We start from the raw sequence: 15,063 nt of genomic DNA, 5'->3' as shown, positions 1-15,063 counted from the left end.
ATGCTAAGCAAACTAGCTAATAAAGTTATCAGAGATAACTTATACGAGCGCCCAACGAATCCAACGATACAATCTAAAGCTCTACATTGTATACATTAATCCGCGTAACAGATTAGTGTATGGAATATTATTGTTCAGGTTGTATCAGGTGACCATCAATATATCCTTCTTTTTATTCAGGGCTCGTTCCATGGGCGGGCGGAGCGCTTCCTTATAGATCGCGGGGCGCGCGATCAGTGAGCTTCCAAGTGCCGAGTCGTGCGGACGTGTCGCACTCACCCCGTAAAGCCAAAACGAGACACATATACGTGACCGATAACGCTAGAGAAGGACAACACCCCCGTTTTCAACAGGTCGTTATTGTTACTCCACTAAATGGTGATATCGTAATAATTCTCACTTCAGCTCTTTATTTTATGGCCCGCTCAAACTTTTTTACTTACACGTTACGCAGTAATATTGTTTTGCGTGTTCTTAAGTTGGTGTGGTGTTGTTTTATGATGCTTTAATAGTTTGTGTTGTGTGTTTGCCTGTTGGAATGCCTTTTCTTGTAAAGATAAGCCTCTACGAAGTAGGTATTACTTACCTTACAGCAGTTATTGTTGTTTATTATTATAATTACATTATTTATTGTTTATTTTGGGGCAGGTACAATAATAACTACTTACCTTAATGCATAGGAAATATATTATACACTTTCTATAGGTCCAACATTAATTGAAAAGGAGGCACATACTAATGAAGTTATGTTTTAGTTTGAGTCGAAACTTAGTTTATACTAAAGCATTAGTAGGTAACTTCCTTAAAGTTATCATACTTAATATAGTTATTTACAACGCTCTTTCAGTTTCTGCGGATTTAATAAAATTATATCGTTATAATATTGTATATAAGCTCATTGATAAATTATACGAATTTTTTCCGACATAATAATTTTTTTTTGGGAAACTGATTTTTCGGCGCCCTCTGGTGGCCTATATCTACATATAGGCAACACTGCTAAAAAGCTTCATTATAATATGTAAGATATAGGTAATCCGATGACTGTCCAGAATCCTGGTTATTAGCATCAGATCTGGGCTACCATATTATTCCAATTAACTTGGTATATAGGTAGTAGTTACTTATAACTATGATACTAATAGTAAAACGATACGAGCATGATACTTGTCTTTGTTTATTTGTTCGTTTGTCTGAGCGCGTTTATCTGTGAAACTATCTTTGGTCTTTAAAACATCTTTTATCATTTTTTATCTAAAATTCTTGCGGAGGCTATTATATGATACATATTTTTTTTTAAAATTCAATTCCTAAGTGGGGTTAAATAGAGGATGAAAATTGTTATTTACCGCTGTTTTTTCAAGATAATTGGTATTTAAGTTAACACTAAGTTATAGGTTGCAATTGCAAGTCTTAGATAATAATAGCAGGTACAAGTTGAAGCAGTAGGTACATACCAAACATGTCATCGAAATATCTAGCATTGTCATATTATAGAACATAGATAATAATTGGCTTGACAAATATTATATATATAGCTAATTAAATTTTCATCGCGATAGAATCCTCATTCGACGCAGTGTATAACTGCTTCGAATTAGGATGAATAAAAAATTCTAAAAGTCTTCATGCACCCAGGCACTTATGAAGCTTTCATACATAAAAGTTTACATGTAAGGTGGCTGTGATAACCAGATTGTTTAACTTATAACTAAAGCCACAAGGGTTCCAAAATCGCCCTGATGTAACAAGAGCCCATAAAAAACTTAGCCTTTATACCTAGGGTTTTTTGGTCATTACCATCTCACAGTCAATTAATTGGCTATACAGTTAGAGCAAATCATAGCCAAGCTTTTTTATCAGTTATGACCATTACATTACAATCGACCCATCCGTTTGAGGGACAAATTTCTTTACAACTCAGAATCAAATAACATTTCGGTAAGCAGATGATAAATGCAAATAGTGTTAGCTTTTGCGGAATTACTCGTAGTACAAGTCGCAGATAATACAGTCACGGACGCACGTGATTTTGTGGTTAATATATGTGTTATCTTTGAAATAAACAAATTTTCAATTTAAATAAAAAATTAAGGTGACATTACGTACTGTACTAAGTATGAGTACAGTAAATTTGTCTGGTGGAACGCTTCGCCTTGGATAGTTACCACCCTACAGACATAGTCGTGCCGCTAAGCGATTTAGCGTTCAGGTACGATTTCGCGAAGAACCGATTAGTTTGGGTTTAATATAACTGTCGTACTCCCTAACATGTCAGCCCGCTACCATCTTAAACTGCATCGTGAATTACCACCAATGAGATCGCAGTCAAGGGCTAACTTGCAGTGGCATGAAAATAAATATTTGGGGGGTCATAACTGTCGCTAGTATTATTATTTTAAAAGGACTAATAAGGTTAGGATAGTTATCAATATTAAAACAACACTGCTAAAAGCGAATACAGTTGTTAAAGATTACAGAGTTGATAAAGCTATGGGAGCAGATAAATTTATTCCTTTCCCCGGGGAGATAATTGTCTCCTGTCCATGCTAGCCGTGCAGTTATATTTAAAATGTACGTAATTATTCCTGAATTTATTTGCAAACGTTGTGAAAACCTGTAATAAGCTGAACATTCACTTAGCACACAAAGTAGAAACTTGGACAAGAAAAAATGTATTAGCTGTTGGTTTCCGTAAATAAGTAAATAAATAAATGCAATCTGCCCCCAAGTGAAATAATTGTTTTCAAGTTGCAGTTTATACGTAAGTGAGTTACCTAACTAATCAAGTACAAATGGCGGCCTCGTTCCGAACGCTTTCGTAGGTCTATGTTACGCCTTATCAGGAGACATGACTGACCTAATTCTGGCACCGTATTACAAGCCTTACTGTGAATTATCACAGTACATTTGAAATCACTGTTTAGGTTACGCAGCCTATCAGATTATTGATAGACTAGAGGTCCCTCGCGACTTTGTCCGCGTATAAGTCAACCTCAAAAGATAGACATAATATGCTGTCGCGGACAATTTTTTTGAGCCTTGAAAGGGGAACAATTTTGTCATACATAATTTTATCGAAACTTTAACCGTTTAAATAGGGCTCGCAGCGGAAGCTCTAAAAAAAGAAATAAAAAAAAACCCATATTCATTACAACATTCTTTATTGGTTGCTCTTAGCGTGTTGGAATATAAACTATGTTTTCCTCGATAAATTTAATCCAACACTAACGAATTTTTCAAATCGTAACAGTAGTTCCTGAGATCATTTCGTTCAAGTACACAAACAAATTTAGTAGTTAAAAAACAGACAGAAAAAATTACACTTTGGCTTCAGTATCGACTATAGAGTGACATTCAAAATATATAAAATTCAGTTTTATTAAAAGATATATCAATATCAAAGTCAAGTTTTAATAATTTCATTTTAAATTAAGAAGGATTAAAGGCTAGGCTATTTCTTTGACTATTACGAATTTAACAGAATATAAACGCATAGCTTGTTTTATAAAAGTAAACTAGGTAATTTGCGTGATTCTTTTTAATCCGACATAGAAAACACTCGGAAGGCCGATAAAAAATTCATTACCTTTAATTCAATAGAGTTTTAAGCTTCAATACCTAATTAATTATGTGAACTATTTCTTGCAATTCAAGCACCTGTATCAATTATAACAGTTGTACTGTGCAATTCCATTATCACCAAAATGTTAGTATAGGGTTCACATTTTTTTGTAAAGTTGGAGTTGTGGGTGCACTCCTGGGTGTGGTTAATTAAATTAATTTGCGTGATTCTTTTTAATCCGATATAGAAAAAACTCGGAAGGCCGATAAAAAATTCATTACCTTTAATTCAATAGAGTTTTAAGCTTCAATACCTAATTAATTATGTGAACTATTTCTTGCAATTCAAGCACCTGTATCAATTATAACAGTTGTACTTATTAATTCCATTATCACCAAAATGTTAGTATAGGGTTCACATTTTTTTGTAAAGTTGGAGTTGTGGGTGCACTCCTGGGTGTGGTTATGGCGTCCAACTCGAGATGTTTTGAGGTGAAAATAAAGTACATACATTTGTCTTCGTCGCGGTATGGCGTTTAGATTCGATATAGTAGCATAGTATAAAAAAAAAGATACTGCAGTTTGACGCCGTGGTAAATGCCGACATCGTCTAGCGTCGTGATGGAGTAGGTATAGATATAGTTAAGTAATTCATTTAAAGGAAATTGTGTACAATTTTACAATAAACTACGAGTTGATATCTTGGAGATGTCTCTTATACAGTTCAAAGTTTATATTAAACGTAAGCTTATAGAAAAGTACTAATATAGTATTAAGGACTACGTCAACGATAAAAATGCTTGGGGTGTAAATTATTGCTCTAACCAGGTTGCTTCTTTAATAGTTTTAAATGACAATGTGAGATGGTGATAACAAAAAAAAACCGGCTAAGTTTGTTATGGGCTTAGACCAGGGTGCGTTTGGAACCCTCGTAGCTTTAGTTTTAAGTTGATGAATTTAGTTATCGCCATCAATTCACTTCTATGTCATATTTTACATGTAATGTACGCATCAGAAGTCATCTATGTGTTTATTTAAATACAGAAATATTTGACTTTTACTTTGACTATATTAGAGATCATCTTGGGAAGCACTAATAGTATTCTTAGTATGCTTATTTCTGCTGCTTATTGTTGTATGAAGGGCGTTGTTTCCGGTGTAACGGGTACATGAGGCTTAACATCATCAGGTTGATGGACACAGAGTAGTGGCACTTCATGGAACGTGTTCCTTGCCCTGCGAAGTGTTGCTCCGATTTTTAGGCGGTGGTTATCCTATTTTCACTCATAATCTCTTCTGTTTAACAACTTAAAAAACCCTGACATTGTCATTTTTCATGACGCTTTAAGGCGAAATTAAACTTAGAGAAATATTTTTTAAATGGTTATTTTTTTTTTGAATCATTATTTACATTTGTTTAATATTAATTCTTTTATTCTTACTATTTTTGCTTTACTGGACTTACTTCAATTTTATCTATACCTGTAAGTGATAACTGTACTCGGACAAAAAACTATAATCTAAAATGATTAATGATAATAGAGTGTATCGTTGGTATATCTAATGAAATTAATCTGCTTTTTTCATCTGTTCTTATTATCATGTTTATTCTTAATTTAAGCATACTTACGTTACTTATATTTAAAGTCGCAGACGGAATAATGAGGATGTAGTTTAGAAGTTATATTACAAAAAAATATGAACTGATGGCATCAGTCAATTTGTGACTCGAGGCTTATTCCAGGCTCCCTAACTTACAAATAAACCATTCTACCCACATGTTAACTACCAGAGACCAGTCCATCCTGGGTATCTAGTTATACTACGAGTACATATGCATCCTAATTTTGCCTTACAATAATCTCCATAAAACTTATCCCAGCCGCAAGTGCTAAAGGGCAGCGACCGTAGCACGTGGATAAAACAAATAATTAATATATATCAAATATATAATAATTATAATATAAATTTATATGTCCTTCCCAGAGCAGTCGTGAGCGTATTGGTCTTATAAATGGGCATATCTCATTCAGGTACAATTTGGTAATTTATAACTTCTGTCTGTTGGGTTAGCTTCGGCCTTGGCTAGTTACCACCCTGCCTTCAAAGACGTGCCGTACAGCATAGAGGGTCTAAACTCAAAAAGCTCCTGTCCTAGGAGAGAAGAGGTCCCAGCGGTGGGTTTTTAGGCTCATGAAGTGTATGTGTTAGATATCTAGCATAGATATACTTACTCGTTTGAAAATAAATTTAATATGGACATCAATTTGAAAGTCGAGTAGAGAAAGCTACGTAAAAGTATTTTGAATGAACAAGGCGCTGACGATCTGTTATCTCATATCTAACACTTCAACTCTTATCAAGAATCACGTCTGACCCCATTTCACATTTTTAAACATGCCACAAAATATTGCATGTAGCTTTTACATTAATACCAGACGCATACAGGAGGGTGTTTTAAATTTAAAAGATTGGGATACAAAAAATGCTTATAATATGTGATAATCATTTAAAACCTCTCACACGCGTGTTCGCTGTAGTTTTAAGTGAAAGGTTCCGGGTTCCAACCCGGCAGCGGCAGTTTGGGAATTTAAAATTTCTAAATTTTCTCTGTCCTGGTCTGGGAGGATTCACTCGTGGCTTGGCTTTGGGAGTTACCTCCCTACCCACAAAGAGGTACCTACTGCTAAACGATTTAGCGTTCCAGTACGATGTCGTTTTAAAGTGAACTGAAAATTATTAGTATGGGTTTAATATAACCATGTTAGGCTGCCTCATAATTTACCAGCAGGTGAGATTGCAGTCAAGGGATTGCATTCCGTGTAGTGGATTAAAAAAGGCCCCAAAAAAGGAAGCGTAGTAGTTTCTTCACTTAATCATTCTGTCGTATATGACGTAGCATAAATATAGAGAAAAAACCTGTACCCTATCCTGGGACAGAAATAAAAATAACTAGAGTATAAATATAAATAAAGTAGAATGTCAATTGTACAGTTTTTACGATTTCCACCAATCATCTCAAATGCTTTCCAATTGTCCATTCTTTCCGCACTCTTCAGGAACGGGAAGTGAAATCTTTCCTCATACCTAAAATAATAAAGGTTCCATTGATTTTCGAGACACAAGATTTCGAGGATGCTCATTCTTAGAACGAATAATAGTTTCAACGGACACGAGGAAAATATATAGAAAAATTGAATGGTTATCGCCGTTATTATCGTGTAAGTTATTTGGTCATAAATATTTAATCCGTACGTCCCGCTCACACTTTTTAGCGCTTATGGAGTGACGTGCGTGCCATAGAAACGAGTGGAACGTTGCCATTAAAAACTAGCGTTTATGCTACGGGTGGTAGAGGCAACGAGAGCTATCTCTGGCTATGATAAAGAGTCCGTCGAAAAGCGTCACATTATTGTAGAGCCCCGGTAACGAGTAAGTTAATTTTTTAGATAATGCCAAAAATATTTTTCAATTATATTTTTTAAGTTTAACAACAATAAAGACTTACTCTCGGTCACTCATTAAATCAAACCAGTACGTAAATAGTTTTTAAGCTTCGTACATTGCAGTTTTATTAAATATACTAGTCACATAAAATATCAACCTTCCATAATCAAAAATATAAAAGTTTCATACTCAGCAAGTTCACTGTTTACAACTGAAAAGTATATAAATTTATATAATTTTCTCTTGCTACTCATAGCGACTTGTTCCTCATGTCTCACCCTAAAACTTCGAGTTCCCAACGAGTCACACCCAATCGTGCCACAGTGAGACTCGTTGAGAATTTTTTCCCATCGAGTCACACCGTCCTCTGATTGTGACTTGCTGGGAACCGTATAAAAAATATCTCGATGGGAAAAGAAAATTCCCAACACCTATATATTTGTATGTGCGATGATAGTAGGAAATAAGTTAGGTTATTCCACGCGTTCCCTTCGAAAAGCTCTACCATTCGTTGCAATCTTATGGCGGATCTAAAAAATAGTTTTTTTGTGTGTGCAAATTCTCTTATACAGCGTTAGTGAGTGCAAATTCATTCGCACGATTGGGTGTGACTCGTTGGGAACTCACCTGTCAAAGATGCGGATTCTCCTTGCCTCTATCCTCCATCGTTCATGCTGGGACGACTCATCTGATGATAATGCAGTTACTATAGTGACCATAACAAGAGTCAAAATCATGCCGCAAAATCTTATGGCGGATCTAAAAAATAGTTTTTTTGTGTGTGCAAATTCTCTTATACAGCGTTAGTGAGTGCAAATTCATTCGCACGATTGGGTGTGACTCGTTGGGAACTCACCTGTCAAAGATGCGGATTCTCCTTGCCTCTATCCTCCATCGTTCATGCTGGGACGACTCATCTGATGATAATGCAGTTACTATAGTGACCATAACAAGAGTCAAAATCATGCCGATCTCTTGGAATTCAAAACACGTGGCCCGACCAATCTCATTCAACTGTAGAATAATAACCAAATACCAGGAAAATGCTATATACCTTTCGAAGAAAAGGTTGTGTACGATACATGTCTTAAACGTGACCACATTTTTCGTAAGAATTGATGAATTATGAGGGTTAGTATTATAAATTGTCGTGTTTTCCTTTTCAACCCCCGACCACCGGGGTGTTATAAGTGTGTGCGCGTGGTTGTGTGTGTGTGGGTGTGTGCACGCACGTGTGTGCCTTGTCTGTATAATCGTGACTCCAAAAGAACTGAACCGAGGTATATTTTGTTTTATTTTCTGTTCGCAAGGTGAATAAATTGAGAGTGTTTTAGCTAGGTTTGATTGAAATCCTTTGGTTATCGATGGATGAAAATCAAACATAGCTAACCGCGCCACAAAATGGCGGATTAAATATTTTTTTCAAAACTCCCTCAACATGCGTATCAAATAAAAGGACTTGACTACGATAATACTATACTATGATGAATTTCAAATGCAAGAAGACCATGATATTTTGAAATCACAAGTTTTTTTAACAACTCTCTCAATATAGGTATCAAATAAAGGGGCTTGACTAGTAAAATAATATCACTATATTGAAAGGAATGATTTTGTCGTGACGGGGGTATTTTAAATTATATTTTTTTTATATTACAAAACGAAAGTAAAGTGTGTTGAGATGGTGCGACAAACTAAAAGTTAGTGTCTTGGGTGGAACGCTGGCACTATGGTCAGGGTTATTAGCGGAGGTCAAGGGTTCTTTCTCAGGCGGGGGCAATTTAGGAATTCATAATTCCTGACATTTCCTTGCTCTAGTCTGGTGGGAGGCCGCGGTTATTTAAAGCGATTAAATTCAAGAGATTTAGCGATCCGATAAAATGCCGATTTGTTTTATATAACTGCTTTTACTACTAATAGGGGAGACTGACATACATACTGTATCATTGCATACCATTAGGTGAGATAGCAGTCAAGAGCTAACCGTTATGCGCGACTGAAGTACAACTTTTATTATTATTTATTGCTGAAAGAGTAAAATGTTCCTGGGACTCCGCCATTTCATTTAATATTCACTACTTAATTTTATATCGTTATTTAAATTAATTAATATCACTTTCACACTTTATAAATATTTTAATTTGTTAAAAAGAATAATTGAGAGTAGAAAAATGAAGGTTAGATCAGCACATGTCAATCTAACCTTGTCATTGAATATTATAGAATGTCGCAATCGCCAGAAAATGTATTAATAATATATTTATTACAAAAGTAATAAATAAACAAGTATATTCAGAGATTTTCAAAAAACTTTGCAATTTAAAATATATTTTTTTAACTGTTGAATTTTAATTCACTTTGCAGTTATAACAAATAATCCTAATTGATTATGATATTTGCTTCTAGCTGGCGTAGGTATAAGTCAAGAAGCGTGGAGTATATTATGACATATATACTAACGACCAATTCAAATTATTATTTTTAAATAGCGGAAACTACACAGACGTCTGATGTAAGCGTTACTTCCGTCAGAAAAAAATCTGAGTTACTCCCTAGTCGCGCCTAAAGAAGTTATTCTTCAAAAAGCGTGGTGGGAGACAGAAGCTGTAATTTTGAATTAAACGTTACAACTAATCTGTCAAAAAACGCATCTAGTACAGCGAGGTTACTATACATTTGATGAATTCCTCAATGACAAGGTAGATTGGAAGCAGCCATCCTCGCTCTCATCTCCCGCAAGATAGCAAAATGATTGTAAATGTTGATGTTGGAAAAGAGCAACTACTGAGTTTCTTGCCGGCTCTTCTCGGTAGAATCTGCATTCCGAACCGGTGGTAGAGTCACTACAAACATACATACTTGACGTTTCAAAAGTGCTTATAAAGTAGGCCTACTTGAATTTGAATTTGAATTTGAATTTGTCTATTGTGCTGGTTAAGTAACGTTGACCTCAATTTGTGTCTGAATAAGTAACTCTAGTTTTAGTGATTCGAATGCAACTTTTACTTGTGCCTCAGAGAGAGTCGTTTTCAGTCATTATTAGTAACAATCGATAACCAAAGGAATACGTTACGTCAGCCCGAAATTGAGAGCAGCGTCGCCTTCCATTTAACTCACTATGGGAAGCGCTCGTATGGTAAGTCCATGCCCAACAGTGGGCTATCAGTACTGATGATGTTGATGTCAACTAAGTAGGTATACTATAGGTACTACACTTTACAATGTCTTTACAATAAGTATCATAGCCGGATTAACCACGTAGCAAAAGTAGCAAGGGCCCCGCGCAAAAGAACATCTCTTGAGGATGCTCCGGTTTCGGAACAAAACGTGCAATGTACCCTCACATTGCCGAAGATCTGTTTGGTGTGGAGTATAAGGATCAAAGAAATTCTAAATTACACCATACAGATTTTTCTGCTTTTCGCGGGCATAGCAAATTTAGCTGAATTTTCGTAATATAAATGTTTTTTAATTATTCGTCTGCCTATCTCAGTGTTTATTTCATCAAAACAATCAAATTAAAAAAAAATATAATCTCACAGAATTAAGAATGTACAGAAACTTTGTACACGATTAATAATGAAGCATCAAAAATCATTCCAGTTTAGTAGTGTTTCTCGAACAGGCGGTTAGTCACTTCATTTAATTTAGCGGGTGACAGTTATTATTTTACCTCTAATGTTTTAAGCGTTTACCATGAAATGGGGAAAAAGGAAAAAGTTTGTGTGCTTGCAACATTCCGTGGGTTTGAAATGAGACGTGCGCGGGAACACAATGCACTGCATACAATAATGTCTCCTTGAGGGTTCTGTATATTCTTAACTCTGTGGACATTCCCCTTTCTTATATAGAAACCCATTCCCAAGAAGCCTACATTCGTAGTGGTAATTAGCTACGATTAGTTGGCGAGTTCCGAAGACATTCGGTTCAACTTTAACGTTGCCGAAGGAGTTACTGTAATGGTGATAGCCAAGAAACTTGGCGTCCATTATATGGGTCATCACACTGATTCTCTGGTTGAGATGGTGCGCAAATAGGTTCTTACTATTGCGTTTACGACTGACTTATAGTTCTTCTAAATTATGAACGTAGAGTTACAAGAGTTTAAACTCTATTAGATCCGAGCAGCTTGTCACCATCATCATCCTAATACTGTTATTTCCATAATAGGGCACCACGCTTGCCATGAGATAAATATGTCAACCATTTTCTCGTCCTATTTTCATGAAATCAGACGGGGAAATAGATAGGCACGGTTATATGGCTCTACTACAGCTAGAGCTTTTTTTCAAGTACAAGTTAGCCTTTGAGTAACCTATTAGGGCAATGGCAAAGCTTATCAAAATTAAACTTAATTTGCTATACTCCGCGAAAAGCAGGAGAATCTGTGTGGTGTAATTTATAATTTCTTCAATCCTTATACTCCACACCACACAAATTCTCCTGTTTTTCGCGGAGTATAGCAAATTAAGCTTAATTTTGATAATATATCAAAAAAGTAACGCCTGCTTCTATCCAATAATCATGAGAGGGTTTGATATAAGTGCTATCTATACCCATGTAGATGGCTTGAACATTTTCCAGAGCTGGCAGCACGACGGAGGAAGTGATTGCCTCTCATAATTTTCAAAAATATGTAATATAAACCACAAGCTATGAATAGGTTATACTTTCTAAACGCATACAGATTCGCGAGACGCTGATTCCTTTAACTTTAAACGTCGAAACCGAACACGAAAACAAACTGCAAAGTCGGTTACATGTATCTCTCTCACTTACTACGTTATGCTGCCATCTCTGGAAATGCCATCATTCATGCCATCTACATCGATATAGAAAAAAAAATTATCAAACCTTCTTTTATAAAAGGGGTTAAACTCAACTTTACTTTTCATCAGTATGGAAGGAGTGTCGTATAACAATTAGTTTGAATATAACAATGTCCTTGTCATAGATCTTTGAAATCGGACCTGTTCGCCCCACCACTTGTTGCGCCATTCTATCGACCTATATAGTCCACACCCTGAAACACAACATCGATATGATATTAGTGTCAAGAGCGATTGCCTTGAAGTTACCTTATTATCGAATAGAAAGCATTATTTTATCATTTGAATATTTCAAGTCTTAAATGTCTTTGCAAATAATTAAATTGAATTAGGTATATTCTGTCTTATAAGACACTGTTGTTTGCAATTCACCACGTCGCGTCGATGCAAGTTAACGGGCTGTAAAATATTACCGATCCGCTACGTTAAATATATTATAATCGGAACCCTCTTACCGATTAAACTAATGTGTTTCCTAATAGATCACGTGATTACTACAAAGTTTAGGACAACGTAACTGGACCAAACTTTGCAGAAGTCTAATTAACTTTACATTATTTGGGATTTAAACCCTTATTAATGACACTTCATCACCCTGTGGTGTGTAAAGACGTTGTCAGCAGCGGGAAGTTCCGGGTTCGTTTCTGGCTTGAATAAATTTGTGAACTGCATCATCCTCAGCCTGTCACAGTCTCACTTATGGGCACAGGCCTTTTAAAAGTCCTGTACGGGTTGGTGGGTTTGTACATAAAAATAGTGGCTACTGATTCCCCAGGATTTAATGCACGTACTACTTATATGGTCTTTTTCCCCTGCAAATTTTTATCCGCTACACTACGACGCACCGCGTCGCTGCACCCAACGTCCGCCTGTGCTATTCAACTAGACTGCGTTAGCGCGTTTTAACAAAAAAAACAAATAAATAAACAAAATCTCTAGAAATCAGGCGCAATCGAAGATTTTTCGAATAACAAACTCTATATCGTGAAAGTAAAGTTTACCTTATTTCACTCGTCTTAGAGTTGCAATTCTGTCTGATTTTTGTTTTACAAACGTTCTGTCAAAAATCCGAGCTAAGGAGTTTTCGTAAATTTGAGATTTAAAACTTCCGAATTAAGATCCATTTTACTACGAAGTTCAAGTATTTCCATACTAGAAAACGACTCGACGATTGCGAGCGGACAACTCTTGAATTAAGGCTACTGTGATTTAGCTATTGTTTATTTACAAAATAACTGCCCCATAATAAGCTCAAGTTGTAAGAACGATGCATAACCCAAATAAACATTTATACTCGTATCAGTTATGCTATTCGATATGTTACGGTTATAATCACTAGTTTAAGTCCACCAATCCTTATAGATGGCCTAAAATGATGGCAATGTGGTGGCCTAAAACCGCCTGTACTATGAGAGAAGAAACCTGTGCCCAGCAGTGGGATAGTATATGATGCAGATTGTTATTCCATAGAAAACCAGGGCGCTATTATACTATAACTTATAGGTACCTACTGCTACTCAAACAAAAGGAAAAGCTGTATAGGAACTAGGAAGTGGTCAACAATGCCCATTGATCGGTGCCGCCTTAATTAAGTTAATGTAGTTTGTAGTTCCTACCACGTACTGCGTTCCTATCACTTTGTTAACAATATATAACAATTTGAAACAAAGTATAATTAGATATTTATTTTATTGTTTAGTAATTGCTTCATGAGAGAAAAAGAGACACGTCGCCCCGCCGAGGCATTGCAATAAAATTTATCGAAATTATTTTTAATTCTTTCCTTAATTTAAATTTATAAATTCTATTATTGCAATTGATTTAAATATTAAAATATGTCAACTTAGAACTAAAAAAAATACAAAATATTAGAATTTATCAACTTAAAACATAAGAATAATTTCGATTTACAATAATTATAGAATTAGCATTTAATGTCACACTATTATTAATAATTGATAATTAATAATTAAGATGTCTTGTAATTGAGGTCTTAGCATCATATTTAAAAAGGTCGTCTACGTGATAAAAACAATTTTGAATAAGCCAATGTTTCAGATTTTGCTTAAATACAAACGGTATTTAAAACAAAATCTGAAACATTGGCTTTTTTTTTAATAGAGTTTAAGTCAGTTCTTATTATTTAAATTTACTAATAATTAGAAAAAAAAGGAAATCTTTCAATATGTATGTAACATGCATATAAACCTAAATAAAAAAAAATATGATGGACTGTCCACATTGAGTTTTGTCAAACCCATATGTAGTTTACAGACGTTCAAGTGCATAGTCCAACTTGTATGAGGCTCGAGACTTGATCCAATTTGCAGATCCACTATATATAACACACACGTTCCATTATACTTGAAGCGGCGTCAGTTCATGCAAGTTTACGACTTCGAGTGGTCACGTACTCAACAGTCGTAGAACGGATTTAATACGGGAAGAAATACGAGGTTGCTCTTTCTACTAAATAAAAATAACACAGCATAAAAAATATAAATATTTTTTGTTTGTTATTTCGCCTATTTAAAATCAATCAAGATTATTTAAAGTGTATTATTTCGTAGAAAAGTTTTTTTTGTAAAAAAGGGCCAGTTTCATTACGCACACATATAAAATAAGTTGAATATCTCTTTTGTCGCTTGGCACCACTTTTTATCTAAGATTTTACTCAAATAACAGCTATACATTTTGACTTAATATTTAAAAGCAGATATGCAAAGTTGCATTTTTGCTTTAACGATGTTGTCTTTTTCTTACATAACAATATTTTAAAAGAAATTTTTGTTACAAATTTTTATTTAATTTTCATGTGTTCTGCTCTTACATCCAATAGTCCTCTAAAGCACAAATGAATTATAGACACACATTGTTCAACATCCAATTTTCAAAACATTCATTTTTCAAACTTTCTTTTTATTCTGTTGATAAATGTTTTGCTTGTTTGTCGCTTGAGCCCTTCCCCAGATAGCAATCTGAGTTTGATATAAAATCAGTGAAATGATAAGTTAGAATGTTTTAAAATATACCTAAATTATAAAACTTAGCAAAAGCTTCTTAAAGCGATACCTAGAAAGAAAATGCTTTTATTATTAGTGGGTGTTGGACGTGCCAGACGATAATTACAACATGGCACTAGATTGGACCCGTATTCTCTATTAAGCTAATGTACTTATCTAGTTAAGTTGGTATAGCCAAGTTAACGGAGCGCAAATCAGTA

At 35.0% G+C, this 15,063-nt stretch overlaps 1 protein-coding gene across 1 annotated transcript in view; it reads left to right on the top strand.

Annotated features, from left to right (window-relative positions):
• The window catches only part of LOC120627387, a 127,007-nt gene continuing 111,944 nt past the window's right edge, over window positions 1-15,063 (top strand). The window contains exons 1-2 of the mRNA XM_039895382.1: window positions 1-88; window positions 181-378. Coding sequence (XP_039751316.1) covers window positions 1-88; window positions 181-378 — 286 coding nt within the window. The remainder of the gene's footprint in view (window positions 89-180; window positions 379-15,063) is intronic.

This window comes from Pararge aegeria, chromosome 11 (genome assembly GCF_905163445.1).
Source record: "Pararge aegeria chromosome 11, ilParAegt1.1, whole genome shotgun sequence".
NCBI classification, from domain to species: Eukaryota; Metazoa; Arthropoda; class Insecta; order Lepidoptera; family Nymphalidae; genus Pararge; species Pararge aegeria.
This window is presented reverse-complemented; position numbering and strand designations above follow the sequence as displayed.